The 16045-nt window shown below is 39.7% G+C and overlaps 1 protein-coding gene across 1 annotated transcript; it reads left to right on the top strand.

The window, feature by feature from the left end:
* The first annotated feature begins 5465 nt into the window (after window positions 1-5465).
* Window positions 5466-15845, top strand: LOC115793962 (soluble guanylate cyclase 88E-like). The gene is made up of 15 exons (XM_030749186.1): window positions 5466-5621; window positions 5809-5983; window positions 6766-6857; window positions 8801-9058; window positions 9174-9258; window positions 9766-9891; window positions 10142-10262; window positions 11224-11353; window positions 11768-11914; window positions 12274-12420; window positions 12561-12717; window positions 13836-13909; window positions 14406-14495; window positions 14774-14892; window positions 15476-15845. Exons 1-15 carry the CDS (start codon window positions 5466-5468, stop codon window positions 15843-15845), a joined length of 2247 nt encoding a protein of 748 aa, XP_030605046.1.
* Window positions 15846-16045: the final 200 nt, after the last annotated feature.

The raw sequence follows: 16045 nt of genomic DNA on the forward strand, positions 1-16045 counted from the left end.
GCTCTATAGATTCTCTATATGCTCCTCTTATTAATGTTGTCCTAATATTTTATTTATTTGCGTTATTTATACAGATACAGTCCTTGTGATGGCACAGTTGACAGGCTGACAGAGGAGAGAGAGAGACAAGGAAAAAAAAGGAGAAAAAGGAGAAAATAGGAAATACCGCCGAGTAGGTTTTAATGGAAACGCGGCATATGTTGCCCCGACCATGCACCTGTTGTTAATTTCATTAACAATAAAGCAGCTGAAACTGATTAACAACTCCCTCTGCTACTTAACTGATCAGATCAATATCCCAGACGTTTAACCGATTTGATGCTGTACTCTGATTAAAAAGTGTTGCTTTCATTATTTTGAGCATACATACAGAATCTGTAGGCGATGGACAATGGCTTGTAGCAGGTAAAAAGTCTGTGTGGAAAGCAAAGAAAGGATTGCATTAATCAAATCTCAAAACCACTGACAATTTACCCTTCTCACTCTTTTTTATTTCTCATTTATATGCATTTGTAAAAAGAAAAAAGAAAAAAAATTGTGAACAAAACACAAAGGCTTGGCCTGGACAGCTACTAGCAGTCTGTAGATGGGTTCCCAGTCTACCCCCATGGTACTGAGGTGGCAAGTCTGACTGGTAGATACTGTAAAACCTGAGCAAATGAGTAATTTAGCCTAAACCCCTGCTGACCAAATGTACTGCATCAGTCTTACTTCAGATGTAGATTCACTGGTCACAGTGCAAATGTATAATTTAAAGAGTGTTGAGTAACTGACAAAGTCTGTATTTTGTGAGTGACGCAGATGTGTGTGAGATTTTGTGTGTATGCATTTTAAAGTGCACACTTGGACATACATGCATCCCTCAGTGTGTACATTGTGCGGATACTGTATGTGACCTTTCAAAGTGTGCATGAACCACTTATATGTTTGTGTGGGTGCATAAGGCAGGTGGAATCGGTACACCAAACCACGTTAGAGCTGTCACAAGCGGAGCTGAAATTGGATTAGTGTCACCCGTGATAAGGCAAAGGGGCGAAAGAGGGAAGAGGAGAAAATTGGAAGAAAGGAAGCGGCTATTTCACCACCAATACCGCCCTTTCTACCTCCACCTCCACAATAATTTCATTTCAAATTCCAGGCACTGAATACAAAACCACAGAGCCATACCGTTATGGAGCCGGCTGAAGTTAATAGAATATTTATATGCAGACTGCGGAACCCTGAATTCCCTTTCTTTTCCGAATAGCACCCCCCTACACACTTCCCTGTCTCCTATCTCTAGTTTTAGAATTGCCTTTGTTAGAATTTGACACTATTTTTACACCTCCAAGAGCACTGTACTTCCACTGGTTGCAGTTGAAAGGGCCTGTAGAGAGACTGAGTGAATATGAGCAGCGTTTGGTCAGGTTCTGTTACCTTCACCTCACAGTGGCACACAGAAATAGGCCTAACAACTTCCCCACACGACACGCTTTTAAATCGCAAAGGAAGATTCAATTAAAATAATGCAGAGTAGACAGACAGAGGATGAAACAGCTGCGCATGTATGTGCTGAACCATAACAATAATCTGGACTGATACTGCCAAAATGCTGCCTTAAATGATGACGGAAAGCTGGAGACAGCCTGCGTTGGAGGAGATTGAGAATTGGTCTTTGTAGAGATAGTAAAAAGAGAGAAAAAAAATCAGGTGGAGTAAAGAATACCAGGGGAAAGATAGAGATGCTGACAGGTGAAACTGAAAAGAAACAGACAGGGAGGGAAGAGAGGGGGAAGAACTCACGGAGGAGCTATAAATACAGCAAAAGTGAGGACCTTGGTTGCTGCATGAAGTCACAATAAGACTCTCTGACATTGTTAGCATTCAGCTAGCGTAGCTTTATGGAGCAGCTCCTGCTGTGTCTACAGTAAAACCAATAAGAGTGAGGTATCATGGGATTGTGCAGGATAAATCTGGAATATTCGTTTGCAGTGGGAGGTGTGTGTGTGTGTGCGCGTGCGTGTGTATGTGTGTGTGTGGGTGGGGTATAGTTCAGTGGATTGAGGGATGGGACGCCTGGGATACAGATAGAGTCCCATTAAGTATTCCACCACGGGGTCACAGCAGTTACAGCTCCTCCACGGAGGCAGAGATTTCCATTTTGTTACATCGTAGGATTCATACCTGCAGCTTTAGTGCAGTCACAGCCCTGCTACAGCAAAGAGATGTGCAATTTTATCTCGAAGGGCTGCTGGTTATAAAATATAAGCGGCAGTTTATGGTGCAAGTTTGTCACCTGATAACTCCATCGTGCGGCTCTACTGAAATGCTCCAATAATGTGACCGTGCTTTGTGCTGATGCTTTAATCAATGTCTCTTCTTTTTTGAATGGTGAGCTCGTTTTGTGCTTCGATGATATACAACTTATATAAACCTCTATCTTTTTTGCTGTAGCTGAATGTGCCCCAACTATGCACGGTTTCCTCCAGTGACCCTGATTCTCTCCTAAGATTGGATCGTTGCTCTGTTAGGAGAGTTATCAGCCTCAGCCAGCCCAGATAACCAGCAAGGACAGACAGGAAACATATATGAGTAAGAATGAAAAAGATACTGCCGGTGCATGTGGTGGAGTAATAGGAAAAACAGGGCTGTGTGCCCATTTGTGTAAGTGTGAAGCTGTGTGTGTTTCTGTTGTTCACATCAAACAATGGTAGAGAGGTGTTCCTTGGCTCCCTGTTAGCATTTGAAAAATGGCATGAATGGACACCTTTTGAAACAGCGGCACCTCTCTCTTTGTGGGAAAGGAAGGAAGGCAGGGTGTAATATTGGCAAAGCAAAAGAAGATGAGTCATGTCATCTTTAATGAAAGCTCTCGCAGCATCTGTGTGGAGTTGTGGTTGGCACCATCAGCACATTGTTATCTCCCTCTGTTCCCTGGCTAAGAGGTAGCAGCAAACCTCCCAGGCCACAGTGTGGCAAAAGCTGCACTAGAGGCCATTAAAGACAGAAGGCAGCATGTGGAATATAGGGGATTGCTTGGAAGACAGAGGCGGGGAATAGGGCTAGAAGCCATACAATAAATGGAACAGAGAGTGGCTCATTATCGCACAGAGCAGGTAGTACGGGTTAGCTGTCATCACCCCTTTGGTTGCCTAGTGGAGAGTAGGTGTGGTGGAAAGTGGTGGCTAGATGGCTTAAAGTGTTTTCTTAATTAGACCTCCGCATGATAGGAGTGAGCCTCCCAACCTTCCAGGTCAGGATTTAAATATTAAAAAAGTGAAAGTAAAAAATTAATTTCTCTTTGTTCATGACTGAAACTGGTCTTTTCATGGAATAAAATTAGATTTTGAACTAGCTCTGTGTATTTTGCAACAGGGCAAATATAAAAGGCCACAAATGTCAGAAAATGACAGAATGCTTGATCTTCCCTGTCTGGCCTTACCAAAAGGCCACAGCCACACATTTTTTAGTTTTAATCTCCACCAGTGGAAGTGTTGGAAGAGCCAGTAATAAATTAAGGATGTTGTAACAGTGCCCCCTAGTGGATATGTTAAACTGTTTAGCTCACCTTAGAAACTGAGTGAGCCACACTATTTGACAGGTTGTTTTTTTTTTTTTAATAAAGCCTCACTTATCATATATATGTCTGTTCCATCATTAAAAAAAAATATTCTTTTCACATGCAAAATGTACTTTCTGGTGGTCAAAACAGATATCATGACATGAGTCAAAACACCAATGTTTGTCAAATTTTAACCTTCACTGATCAAGGGGGTAGATAATAGCAGCCTTAACAGGAGGCCCGGATGTTTTGAATGGATCCATTTAGCCACACTTCACAAAGCAACAAAACCTTTCAAATGCCAATCTCAACACAATGCCTGTCAGTTTCGTGTGCACCTGACTGTAATTATGCAAATTTAAACTAATTAGTCAAACAACCTGTAGCAATAATGAGTTTTTGCAAAAGAGTACAAGCTAATTTCGGATAATGAGCCTGACATCGTGAACTAAGATGGAAACTGAGCTGGTTTTTTAAGGGATTCCCATAACCAGTCACAGCCAGCCCAGACCTCTTTCTTCACAAATTAAACTGAAGTCTGGAAAAAAAAGCAAAAAAAATTATTACCTGCCACAAACATGCCTTGGTGCTACTATTTTGGATCAGGTCACCTGTTGACCTGGCAGGCAAGTGTCAGGGGAGAGCACACATGTCAGCTGCAGGTGGAAACTCTTAGCAATGCTGGAGCACTGGCAGGCACAGTCGGAGCCTAGGGGAACACAGCACCGTGAGACTGCAGGTAAGGGGACTTGGGTTTGCACCTTTTCAAGCTTTGTAGCATTTTTGGGTTGTGTTTTATGGATTTTATTGTCAATAACTGATGGGTTATGAGCATTGCACACTGGTTGATCACCTTGTGATGTGTCTTCATTGTCTCATATTTTCTATAACAGTAAAATTTTACAGTTGGTGTAAAGCAGCAGTGGACGCACACAGCTATAACAGTTATTTTCTTTTTTTTAATACTTTCTGAGATGTAGCTGGTGCCTGGAGCAGCTGCCTGAGTTTTCATGATTGTTGTGTGACACAGGTAAAAAAGGATACTTGCTTCTTTAGTTCATTACATGTGGACTGAATATGAACTGTCCTGGAATATTTATTTCATTCTCATACCTACATTCTGTCCTCTCACAGAAGGTAGGTAATATTTTAAAAACTGTCATAAAACATGACTCGAAGCCTGTGTTTTGGATAGGTCAGTTCTTCCCTGATCTCTTCTCAGTTAAGCAGTTGGGAGGCTTCCTCACCCTCTGAAGATGTACGGCCTGTATTTGGAAGCGGTGAATGATTATATTAATGAATCCTACGGCGAGGATGTGTGGAGACTGATTGAGAACCGAGCGGAGATACCCCACCTCAAGTTTGTCAGACATCAGATGTACAAGTATGTTGTTGTTTTTCAATCCCCAGCATATTGTGATGACTGCTAATCGTTTTAGGAACAATCTGCACAATGTCTTGGATTTCAGTACTTAAACAGAAATAATCACATATTGGGAACTATTGAATACAATAAGCAGTCCCACAGTGCTTATCCTCATTCAGATGCTGCATCCTAAAGCTATAGAGAAAAAATAGATCCAACTTTTAAGACTGCATATAGTTAACTTGGACAATGTGCTGTGTAATATAAGTTAGGATGGCTGCAATAATATACTATATTACACATTAAACAAGCTGTTTTTGTTTCCATTTATGATTTTTATGATTCAGATTCAACTTTGTCACGTCACAGATTTACAAAAGTTAAAAGTGGGTGAAAACCATTTTTGTTGCAGAGCTCCAGATTAGCAGATCACAATAAAAGAAACAAAATAAGACAAAGTTTCAACATTATGTCGTTTATACTGACCACGTCTGCACTCAAACAGCCAATTTATGCATCAAAGAATAACTGCAATAAAGCAAAAGTTGGGTGGAAAAAATGGCATTCCCTCTTCTATACAGCGACAACTTGATCCTGCGGTTGGCAAAGGCAGCAGGTGAAGTTCTGGGAAAGACCCACGATGAGCTCATGTACGCCTTTGGGGTCTATATGGTCAAGAGGATTGGAAACTATGGATATGAGCGGATTCTGAAGGTATATTAATAAAAATAAAATCCCATGTATAGAAAGTAGCAACAGTGGGGTTAAATTGTTATCTTCAGCCTCTACATGCAGTGTGCAAAAACAATATTGACAAGAAACTGCAAAGTTTGTGGCAACATGAAAAACATCTTTAAATGAAATAATATTTACATTTATATAACTACACCATTTTTTCAAGGTTTTGGGACGAAATGTGCGGGACTTCATCAATGAGTTGGACAACCTGCACGAGTACTTCCGCTTCTCTTTCCCAAAAGTGCAGCCACCAAGTTTCTGTGTAGAGGAGGAATGTGAGACGAGCCTCACGCTGCACTACCGCAGCACCCGCAAGGGCTTCACCCAGTTTGTCAAAGGTAACAAGAAACATGATGGGGTAAACAGCAGCTGTGCAAAATGGTTTACCAGAGCAACAGGAAATTGGTTTGACCCCAAACCCTAGACCTGTCTGTAATGCATCGCTTACATCTCTCCCGTGTTTGTGTGAGTTTCTGTCTATTGCATGCTGGGAAAGAGTCTAGCCTCACAGGTCTCAGTGTGATTAAGAAAGAAAAAGAATGGCTTCAGAGCACACAGAAGAATTTAAACTGTTCTGATACAGAATTACTGTCACGTTTGACCAGAAAAAAAAAAACAGTTTTCAGACAGCATTCAATATATATATATATATATATATATATATATATATATATATATATATATATATATATATATGTGTGTGTATATATATATATATATGTGTGTGTATATATATATATATATATATATATATATATATATATATATATATATATATATATATATATTCAATATATATATTCAATATATATATATATATATATATATATTGAATCTATATATATATTCAATATATATATATATTCAATATATATATATATATATATATATATATATATATATATATATATATATATATATATATATAAAGAAAACTGAGGAGAAAAAGAAAAAAAATCTATCTACAATAATGAGGTTTATCAGAACACAGCTGTTGAGACAGAAAGGGTTGACCTAGTCGGCCCTTGATTTAAAATAAAACAAAAAATAAACCTACTTAACCCTAAGTTCACACAAGCCACACGCCTGACCTCTACACATACATGTCTGATTCCTGCAGGGCAGCTCTCCCAAGTGGGACGACAATTCTACAGCACAGATATTGAAGTGGAAATCCTGTCTAAGGAGGAAACTGAGAAAATGACATATGTGGTAGGTACTCAGACTTTGAACAAGAATCAGTCCATCTCCTAAATTCCTGACCTTGACCCTATGTCAGTTCAATCAGCATGGATACCATCATCTTTAATGAGACACCAGGCAGCATTCTTGTTTGCACTCAGAGAGCAAGTAGTTACTGGATGGAGATAAGTGTTTATTGGGATGGGACTCTGGGTAAAGACGGGATTTACAGCAGAACAAATATGAATTATGCATCCTAGCGTACCTGGATCATACTGTCAATATTGGATGGAGTTACTTGCACACATTTTTTCCAATCTTACGATTTCAGGTCAGCGGTTTACATGAAATGGGACTTGATAAGGTCTGGTGTTTACATGCACAGATGCAATTAAATGGAAAAGTGAAACACGTTTTGAATATGTCATGCATTTTTCTTCCATAGCGACTGGCTTGTTTCTTGTGTTCGATGAGCTCCCTGAAGATAAATAGCTATCTTGCAGATCTTGTTATTGCATTGCTCTTAATTCGTTAAGAATATGTCATAAAAAATTCTGCAAAGGACCACTTCAGCTTGAAAGCCATTTTTGGAAAGATCAAAAATGGGCCCACACATACACAACAAAGATGGATGGTTGAATTATTTACATTATAATTTTTTTTTTCTCCAAATGATCAGTTTCTGAAATGGTTTAACTGACCCTTTGAAACTGACAGCAATGTCAGTCCATTTGGGCCTGTTGATTCTGATTGAGGTTTTGATCTGTTTGCGCTTTAAAACCAACATGAATTGGAATATTAGGTCAGTAAGTAAAACTGTATTTAGATAGCACTTTTCAAGATAAATATCACAGAATGCTTCACAACAAAATGCTAAAAACATAACAAAAAGTTACCCAAAACAATATGTTACCTGAAAGCAAGTTTAAAAAGGATTACAGTCCACAGATCTCAGCCATGATGGGACAGCGTCTCCTTTAGTGGGCTCTGATCACATGACCTCAGGGACGTGCTGGGGATGTATGGATGTAAAAGTTTACTGATGCACACTGGTGCTTATCCATGCAGAGCTGGACCCAGGTCAATTGAATTAGCAACAGTGTGATATGTCAGTACTTAGAAGACTCACAGCAGCATTCTGAACAACCTGCAGAACGTCCAAGGAGGTTTTGTTAAGGCAAGTGAACAATGAATTACAATAATCCACGTCATGAAATACAGGCATGAATTTCAGTTTCTAATTCAGAGCGTGACCCAATGGAACTCGACTCGGCAATATTTCTTAGGTGATAAAAGCAAGAGCGAACCAGAGATTTAATGTGAGCATCCAAAGTGAGTTAAAAGTTACTCCATGGTTCCTGGGAACCTGGAGTTTTTATTGCCTCAGGCCCAAATCTGTTGGGGCACAAAGATTTCTGTTTTCTCAGTATTAAGTTGGAGAAAATGGTCTGCCATTCAACTTTAAATAGAGTCTAAGCACCTACGCAAGATCTGTAACTTAGAAACATTTTGGGGCTTAAAAGAGACACACAGTGCTTAACAAATTTATTAGACCAGCACCCAATGTAAGATTTGTACCACAACTGCCCTAAATTATCAGTATCGGTAATTACCAAACAATTGCCAGAATAATTTTTTATGTTTTTGGAATTTGTTAATCCAGCAGTACAACAAGCGCTTTACTTGAAATAGTATTTTTAAACCTAAACCATAATAACTGTTGTTACTGTTACAGAAATAATCAGAAAAAATGATATAATTAATGCTACTAACCATTGTTTTCTAATAAAACACATAAAGCATTATACTTAATGGCATAAACATTACATTATCACATTTTATACAGCCTGATTAGTATCTCTGCTCTGAGGATTTAATCCTATGATTTTTATTTATCTCATGGTCTACAGAGAATCATCCCCAAAATCAACTTACATTCCTGAGACTTCTTTACCTTTTCTGTCCTGGTCCAGGTGTATAAGATGAACTTTGACAACGCTGCCTTCAAGCACCGCATGCCACAGCAGAAGACGGCTCCGAGTTACGAAAAGCTGCCGATGAAGCGAGGTATCTTCTTTGACATGTTTCCTTTCAGCGTCATTTTCCGGCGCGACATGACCATGTACCGCATCGGTGACGGCCTCAAAGAGGTCTTCTCTGACCTCCAAGGCAAGAAGGTCAATGAAGAGTTCACTCTGGTCAGACCAATGCTGGAGTTCAGCTGGGATAATGTGAGTTTGGCAGGACTTGTCCAATTATTTATCATAATTCTAACTCAAATTTACCCCTCACACTGTCGTCATCACTGTTCAATACCACAAAAATCTATGTTCCTACTTGCTTCAGATCTACACCCATCTGAACAATGTGTTTGAGCTTTTGTCTAAAGCTGTGGTGGAAAGCAAGCAGAAGGTCAACATTCCGAAACTCAGCAAGGAGGAAGCAGAGGAAAAGGAGGAGTGTGACAAAGCAAAAAGAGAAGAAGAAAGGGGTACTGGTCTGGCCATGTTTTTATATTTTTTTTCAATTTCAAATCCATAATGTATTATAAGGTTTTTAATAAATTGGATCACAACTTGATGGAAAGTTTGAAGATGTGGAAAGAAGGAAATAAACTTTCAATGCAAAAGAGACCCTTATGCAAACCATGTAGACTCAATACAGACAAGTAATATGTTTCAAATATTCATCACTAGAGTAAAAAGGGATTAGAGGAAATGAAATAAGGAAATTAATCTGAAGCACAATGCTGTGTATAATTATTTCAAGAGGAAATTCCCTTCATTCTATCCTCTTGTTGGCCAGTGTTATTCAGCTATTTTCCAGCTGTGTGATTGGGATTTGCATCTTGACACGTTGTTAATTTGGTTGGTTAACTCATCCCGGTTCGTTCGGTTAACTCATCCTCTCAGTGTTTCTGTTTCTCACCCTCCATCAGAGCCAAAGGCAACGGAGGAAATGAAAGGCACAGACCAAGAGTACAGCAGCGCTCTCACTCAGTACAATAGTTCTGCCAACTCCGGAGGCGAGGACATCGAATTGTTGGCATTCCAGACTGTCACTGGTCAGAACATTTTACCCTTTTGACTTTTCAAACAGCCTTTGTCAAATCTTAGAAGGAAAAAAAACTGCATTTCTTACATTTCTTACATCTTATGAGCATTTTTGATACATATATCATCATTGGGAGTGCAAATGTTTCAAAACCAATTAATTATCTTAATCATCTCAATTTAAAAAGTCTAATTTAGCTTTAGTAACACACACTTTCTAATTAAGTCATATTTCTAGTAACTCTCCCCGATGGTCCTCAGGAAAGTGCAGTGAGACCATCTTTGAGGACATGCGGGAGCCTCCTAAGAAGCCTCTACACCTGAAGGGCCAGATGAAGTATGTCCCCCAGTGGGACTCTCTCATCTTCCTGGGGACACCCATGTAAGACCAAGGCACACTGTGACAACACTGACTGATCGTACTGACTTAAGACTAGACATCTAAGCATATCCACTCTTAATAATAGAGACCTTACACAAGCTACAAGACAGACTATACTCAGTTTAATTATGTCTGGTTGGTGATCAGTATCATGGCAGTCTGCAGCTTAATACCAACATGGATCAGCTCTGATTACATCGTGGATGATCAATAGCGTAGATTTTCTTTTTGTCTGTGAAGTATTAAAGCTCTCTTTAGTAGTTGCTAAAGACAATAGGTGATTTATTGTGCTTCTACCTTCTTTGCTTTTTTCTGCTCAAAATATCTGAAACAGCTGGAGGATCACACAGCATCACCAGCAAATTAAGACCACAAATGGGAGACGATCAGAATGTAGACTCCATACTAAGAGAGGTCTCGAGTGCTTGAAAAGAAGGTAACGGGACTTTACTCTGCCTCAGGTGACCTCAGTAGCTCACATGATGGTGGGGCGGGGCCATATCTTACAGAGGTTTCACACCTTGGCCCCAGTGATGGGGCCAAGCTGACTCTCCGTCTGTTTCTTTAAGATCTGAAGAACCCTCTTGGATGAGAAGTGAAACATCTTCACAAACCTAAAGAAGTCCAGTTCTTCTTAGTATGAAGTTTACATTCAGATCTTCTCCTATTTGTGGTTTTAATTTGCTGTTGACGCTGTGATCCTCGAACTGTTTCTGATATTTTAAACAGGCATATTCCTTTTCATGTCTTCACAGTGCGAGTTTTATTATTATACTATTTATACTACGAATTATAATAATAATAACTCAAAAGGGTAGAACAGGAAAGTACACCATTACTGTTGTGTAACAGGAGAAAAACCAGAACTTCCACATTTTACCCTAGCATGCTGACACCTTATGCATTTCGTGCTTAATGTGCTTCCTAATCATTGCCTCATTTCCTCTCTTTATTCTTGCAGTATAGAGACTGTGGAGGACATGATAAAAATGGGTGTTTATGTGAACGATCTGAACCTGCACGATTCTAGCAGAGAGTTGATTTTGGCTGGAACACAGCAATCAGCTGAGCTGCAGCTGGCCCTCGATCAGGTGAAGAAAATACCCTGAATGCTCAGTCCTGAGAGAGAGAGAGAGCATTATGCCAACAGAGCTGACTTTGTTCACCAGTGAGAACCCAACTATACTGCATTTTAATGGCAGTTTGAGGTAGTTCATATAACCTTATAAAAGCGTACTGAGACTTGTATGACTTAAAGCATCAGTGATTTTGTAGAATGATACATTAAGTGCACAAAATAATGCCAGCTCTCCTTAAAGCAACCTGACCAAGTGAACCCAGGTGAAAAGCTCTGCTACCCTATTGATTTCACCCATTAAATCCACTTCAGTCATGCAGGAAAGATGTGGATTAAGAGGATTAGAAAATGCAAAGAGGGATTTTTGAGCTTTAAAAGAGGTGAGACTGTAACTATAGACTTTTGTGTCCTGCTTCTCATCCTGCAGGAGCAACAAAAATATGCTCAGCTGCAGGAAATTATCAAGAAGCTGGACGAAGAAAAGAAGAGAGGAGATTCGCTGCTGTACGCCATGATCCCCAAAGCCGTTGCTGACCGCCTCAGAAAGGGAATCACTGCTCTGGAGACATGCCAGGTACAAGAGACTGTCTTTGTGAACAAAGATGGCAGGACTCCCAACATATAAAAACATTATGTTCCAAAAAATGGTGAAGCGTTAAATTGAGATCATAACCGTTTTTCTTTTTTTTTCTTTTAAAGACCTGCTGTTCTAGTTATTAAGAAATTATGACCAAAGCAACCAAGTCACACACAGTGGGAGCACATCTTGCATCTAAAGTAACTTTTATTCACTCAGACAAGAACTCAGGTGTCAGCATGCAACAATGGCTGTAGCTTGACCACAGATCCCTTAGAAAATACATGTACATTTCCCTGGCAAGTATAATGGTGTAAGATTGTCACAATTTGAAATATATGTCTTGTGTGTCTCAGGTCTTCCCAGATGTGACCATCCTGTTCAGTGACGTGGTCAAGTTTAATGAGATCTGCATCCACATTACACCCATGCAGGTGGTGGACATGCTCAATGAGATCTACATCGTCTTCGACACGCTAAGCGAGAAACACAACGTCTACAAAGTCAGTCCAAGAAAGCAACACAAACAACTGTATCTGTATATTATTTTTAATAGTGCCCAGTTTATCTGACACATGCAGTTTTTGGGGTCTGTCCAGAGAAAAGGTTATATTTGCATTTTTAATTTTCACTTTCTGCCCAGGTGGAAACAATCCGTGATGCCTACATGGTGGTGGCAGGTGTGCCTAACAAGACCACCTTTCATGCACACCATATCTGTGACATGGCCCTGGACATGCTGAGCTCCATTGACCACCTTAAGGATCCTTCTACCGGGGATAACATCCAGATCAGAGTTGGTGAGACAGTAAAACTGTCTGGAGCTTTAGCGGCTTTGGTATCGAAAGGCACCCAGATTAATTGGATGTGTGAGGTTTACCTGCTGCTGTTCATATGGAGGTCACGGTATACAATCAACTACACTTCGGGAAAGGATTCAGTGGCTTTATCCCTCTACTTCAAAAAGCCTTAGTTTGTTTTTTTTTCTACTCAACTACTTAGCCATGTTCACGCAACGGTTGAAAAAATACAATTTTGAGATAGCACTGTATAAAAGATTTTTCTTCAATCAGAGGACCCAGATAAAGTACACAGATGGCCACCGTCACAAGGGGTCGCTATTTTGACGTAATCCCTGACATCGATATCTTCAGAGCAGAGAGGAGATAAGAAAATGTTTTTTTTTTTGTTTTTTGTTTTTTAAATCAGTTGAATATCGTTCACTGGGTTTAAGAATGTGTAAGAATATTATTAGAACTTATGACCTGAGACCACGAGGCAGCCAGAGCTGAAGCTGTGAAAACTGCCACTAAATGCTTCGATTCAAAGGAACATCAAACTGTGCATGACTAAAATACTATACTACTTGCAACAGAACAGCTGTTTTATTTTTTATTTTTTTCCTACCATCTGTAAGAAAATGAAAATAGGTCATAATGTTGTGGAGTGTGACATGCACACAGAGTAAGAAGTTAAAATATCACTCTACTAAACTATCCATCTACTTTGTAAACAGCTTATTCTGATCAGTGTGTTGGGAAGCCTATCCCAGCATTCCCTGTGCTGGATTATTGTATAGATCATTATAGGCTCAGGTCTCCTATTCTAGATGTTAAACACCTGAAGGAAACATTGCTATACTGAAGACTTTGTTTTTCAAGTGGCAGGATGGTAAGCAAAGCCTTAATAATTACTTTTTTTTTTTTAAAGTGCATCACTAACCATTTTAAATAACCGCACCTTCAAAGAAAGAATTAGTGAATTATTTATTAATTCTGTGAATTAACTGCTTAAACTATGGGCATAAATTAAAGAAATTAATGTAAACCTCTTTTCATGTTTCAACAATAACTGCACTAAAATATGCATTGGGTATTTTATGAGTGCATCAGCTATTAAATGTTTTTCCCACTCTAAGGTATTCATTCAGGTATGGTGGTAGCTGGCGTTGTGGGTCTGAAGATGCCTCGATACTGTCTATTTGGCGACACTGTTAACACAGCTTCAAGGATGGAGAGCAATGGAGTGGTGACTACAATAACTTTAATATCCTGCTACCCTGCAAAATGTGCTAAATAAGCAACAGCAAAAATCTAAATAACTGCAGTAACAGTTCATGACTTCCTGCAGTTAAATTTCATGTAGATTAGAATAGAAACCCATTTCCTGTGTAATGATGCCACTGTGCATGTTGCTTTTTAGTTGATGCAACATACTATTCACTTCATTTCCTTTCAATTACTTACAGTAATAGAAGCTGATGTCATGTTGTGTTGGAAATCTGCTCTTTGATGAAAATAAAATAAAAAAAGGAAGCCGTTTGTGCCAACACAATTTCCTCGCTATACATTCCCACAAGGCGAGAAAAAGAACTGTTATTTAAGAGTCCAGTAAACTGAAAAAAAAAGAGAGATTTCAGTACAAATGGGCCTCATATCTCAATAGACAGCTTTAGCTTAGTTTTGTGTGTGTGCGTCTGTCTGAGCAGGGCATGCAGATCCACATCAGTCAGACCACCAAAGACCACCTGGAGCACGAGCCCTATATCATTGAGGAGAGGGGCAAAATCTTTGTAAAGGTGAGTGGAAGCCAAGCATACACATCTTTTTGCTATCCATCATGCGCTGGATAAAAACGCCTCTCTTATCCACTGAGAAAGCATTGAGACGAACATTTTAATTGCAACTTTATGTGTGGATTTCATCTGTTGTTGTAGTTGCAGTTAATTTTATGATGACGTGCAAAATTCTGGGGAACTTTGCTGCTCCCTATCTGAGGCAATGAAACATTTATTCAAAAAATGTATACAAAGATTTTTTTTTTAAATCAAATAATGTATCTTCCACATTCTTCCAGGGTAAAGGCTACATGAAAACCTACTGGCTCAAAGGAAAGAAAGATCTATCATTCAAGACCCCGGCAGAGCTGCGCTACAGCAGTGAACAGAAAGACTCTGAGGACAAGAGCTCTAATGGGTGAGTAGAGAACAGTAGAGCAGTCAGCACCAAAGAATCACTTATCTTCTTCACACAGTGTGGATTCAGGATGCCCCCTGTTGATACAGTCAGAGTTGTGCCCATTGCCCCCTGCAGCAGCAGACAGAAAGCAAACTGGACGGCCATTTAAGGGGCTTTTGTTTGTTTGAAGGAGTGAAGCTGCCTACCAAAAACACAACCTCACGCTTGCAACCCCTTAGGTTACTGAAACAATGAAAAAGGAAATGATACAGCAACTTTAGTAGCACAATTGCACTTTTTGCTCAGTGCTGTTTCCCTTGTTTTAAGACTTTTCTTGAAAATAAGCGACAGTATCCTGAAGCAAGACACAATTCTGCATTAAAAATGTTTATGTTTCCTTTTATGGGAAAATGTAAGGAAATATTATTACCCAGAAGACAGATTTATATGCTTTATGGGAAAAAATTAGACTTTTTCACCACAATTCTTCAAACGACTGTATATGAGATCACATGCACCAAAGCTTAATTTCAGCATTTCTAAACATTTCTTATGTCCTCTCTCCATCACTGTGAATTCCACTGATGTGCAATCGCACCAGCTCCACAAGCACCAATGCTAAACTCATGGCCTCTAACCTGCACATCACTGGCAACGAGGAGCAAGCAGAAGGGAAACCAAGTCCAAGCGACCTTCCCCGTGACACCCTGCCTACACCAGAGGCTGCTAATGAGCCCCCTACCACGTCAGCCAAGTGTCAGGAGAAGGAGAAAGCCCAAAAGACGAAGAACAACAAGGGGGAGAAGTTGGATGTTCCCCAGGGAAAGACGATGCCAGAGTCTTCATCCCCTGCTGATGGGCTGGAGAACCCCGGGCCTTTACTCAACAATAAGAGAAACAGCTTCAAACAGCAGTACGTCAAACTGCCCGCCAACCTGCCTCTGCGCAGTGCTGCCTGCTGCATCCTATGAGCAGTGTTGTGGTGGGGTTATTAAAATAAATACATATGATATCTATACAGTTCAGCGCGAGAGAAGATAAAACAGGTTACTAATGAACAGAATTGGAACATATTTTGAAAAATTAAGTTTGTGCAACATTTATTGCTCCAAATGAATGGAAATTGGGTGCAATGGTTCCTTGAAAACATAAATTCAAACTGCATTTGAAG

The sequence above is a fragment of the Archocentrus centrarchus genome, chromosome 16 (genome assembly GCF_007364275.1).
Source record: "Archocentrus centrarchus isolate MPI-CPG fArcCen1 chromosome 16, fArcCen1, whole genome shotgun sequence".
NCBI lineage: Eukaryota > Metazoa > Chordata > Actinopteri > Cichliformes > Cichlidae > Archocentrus > Archocentrus centrarchus.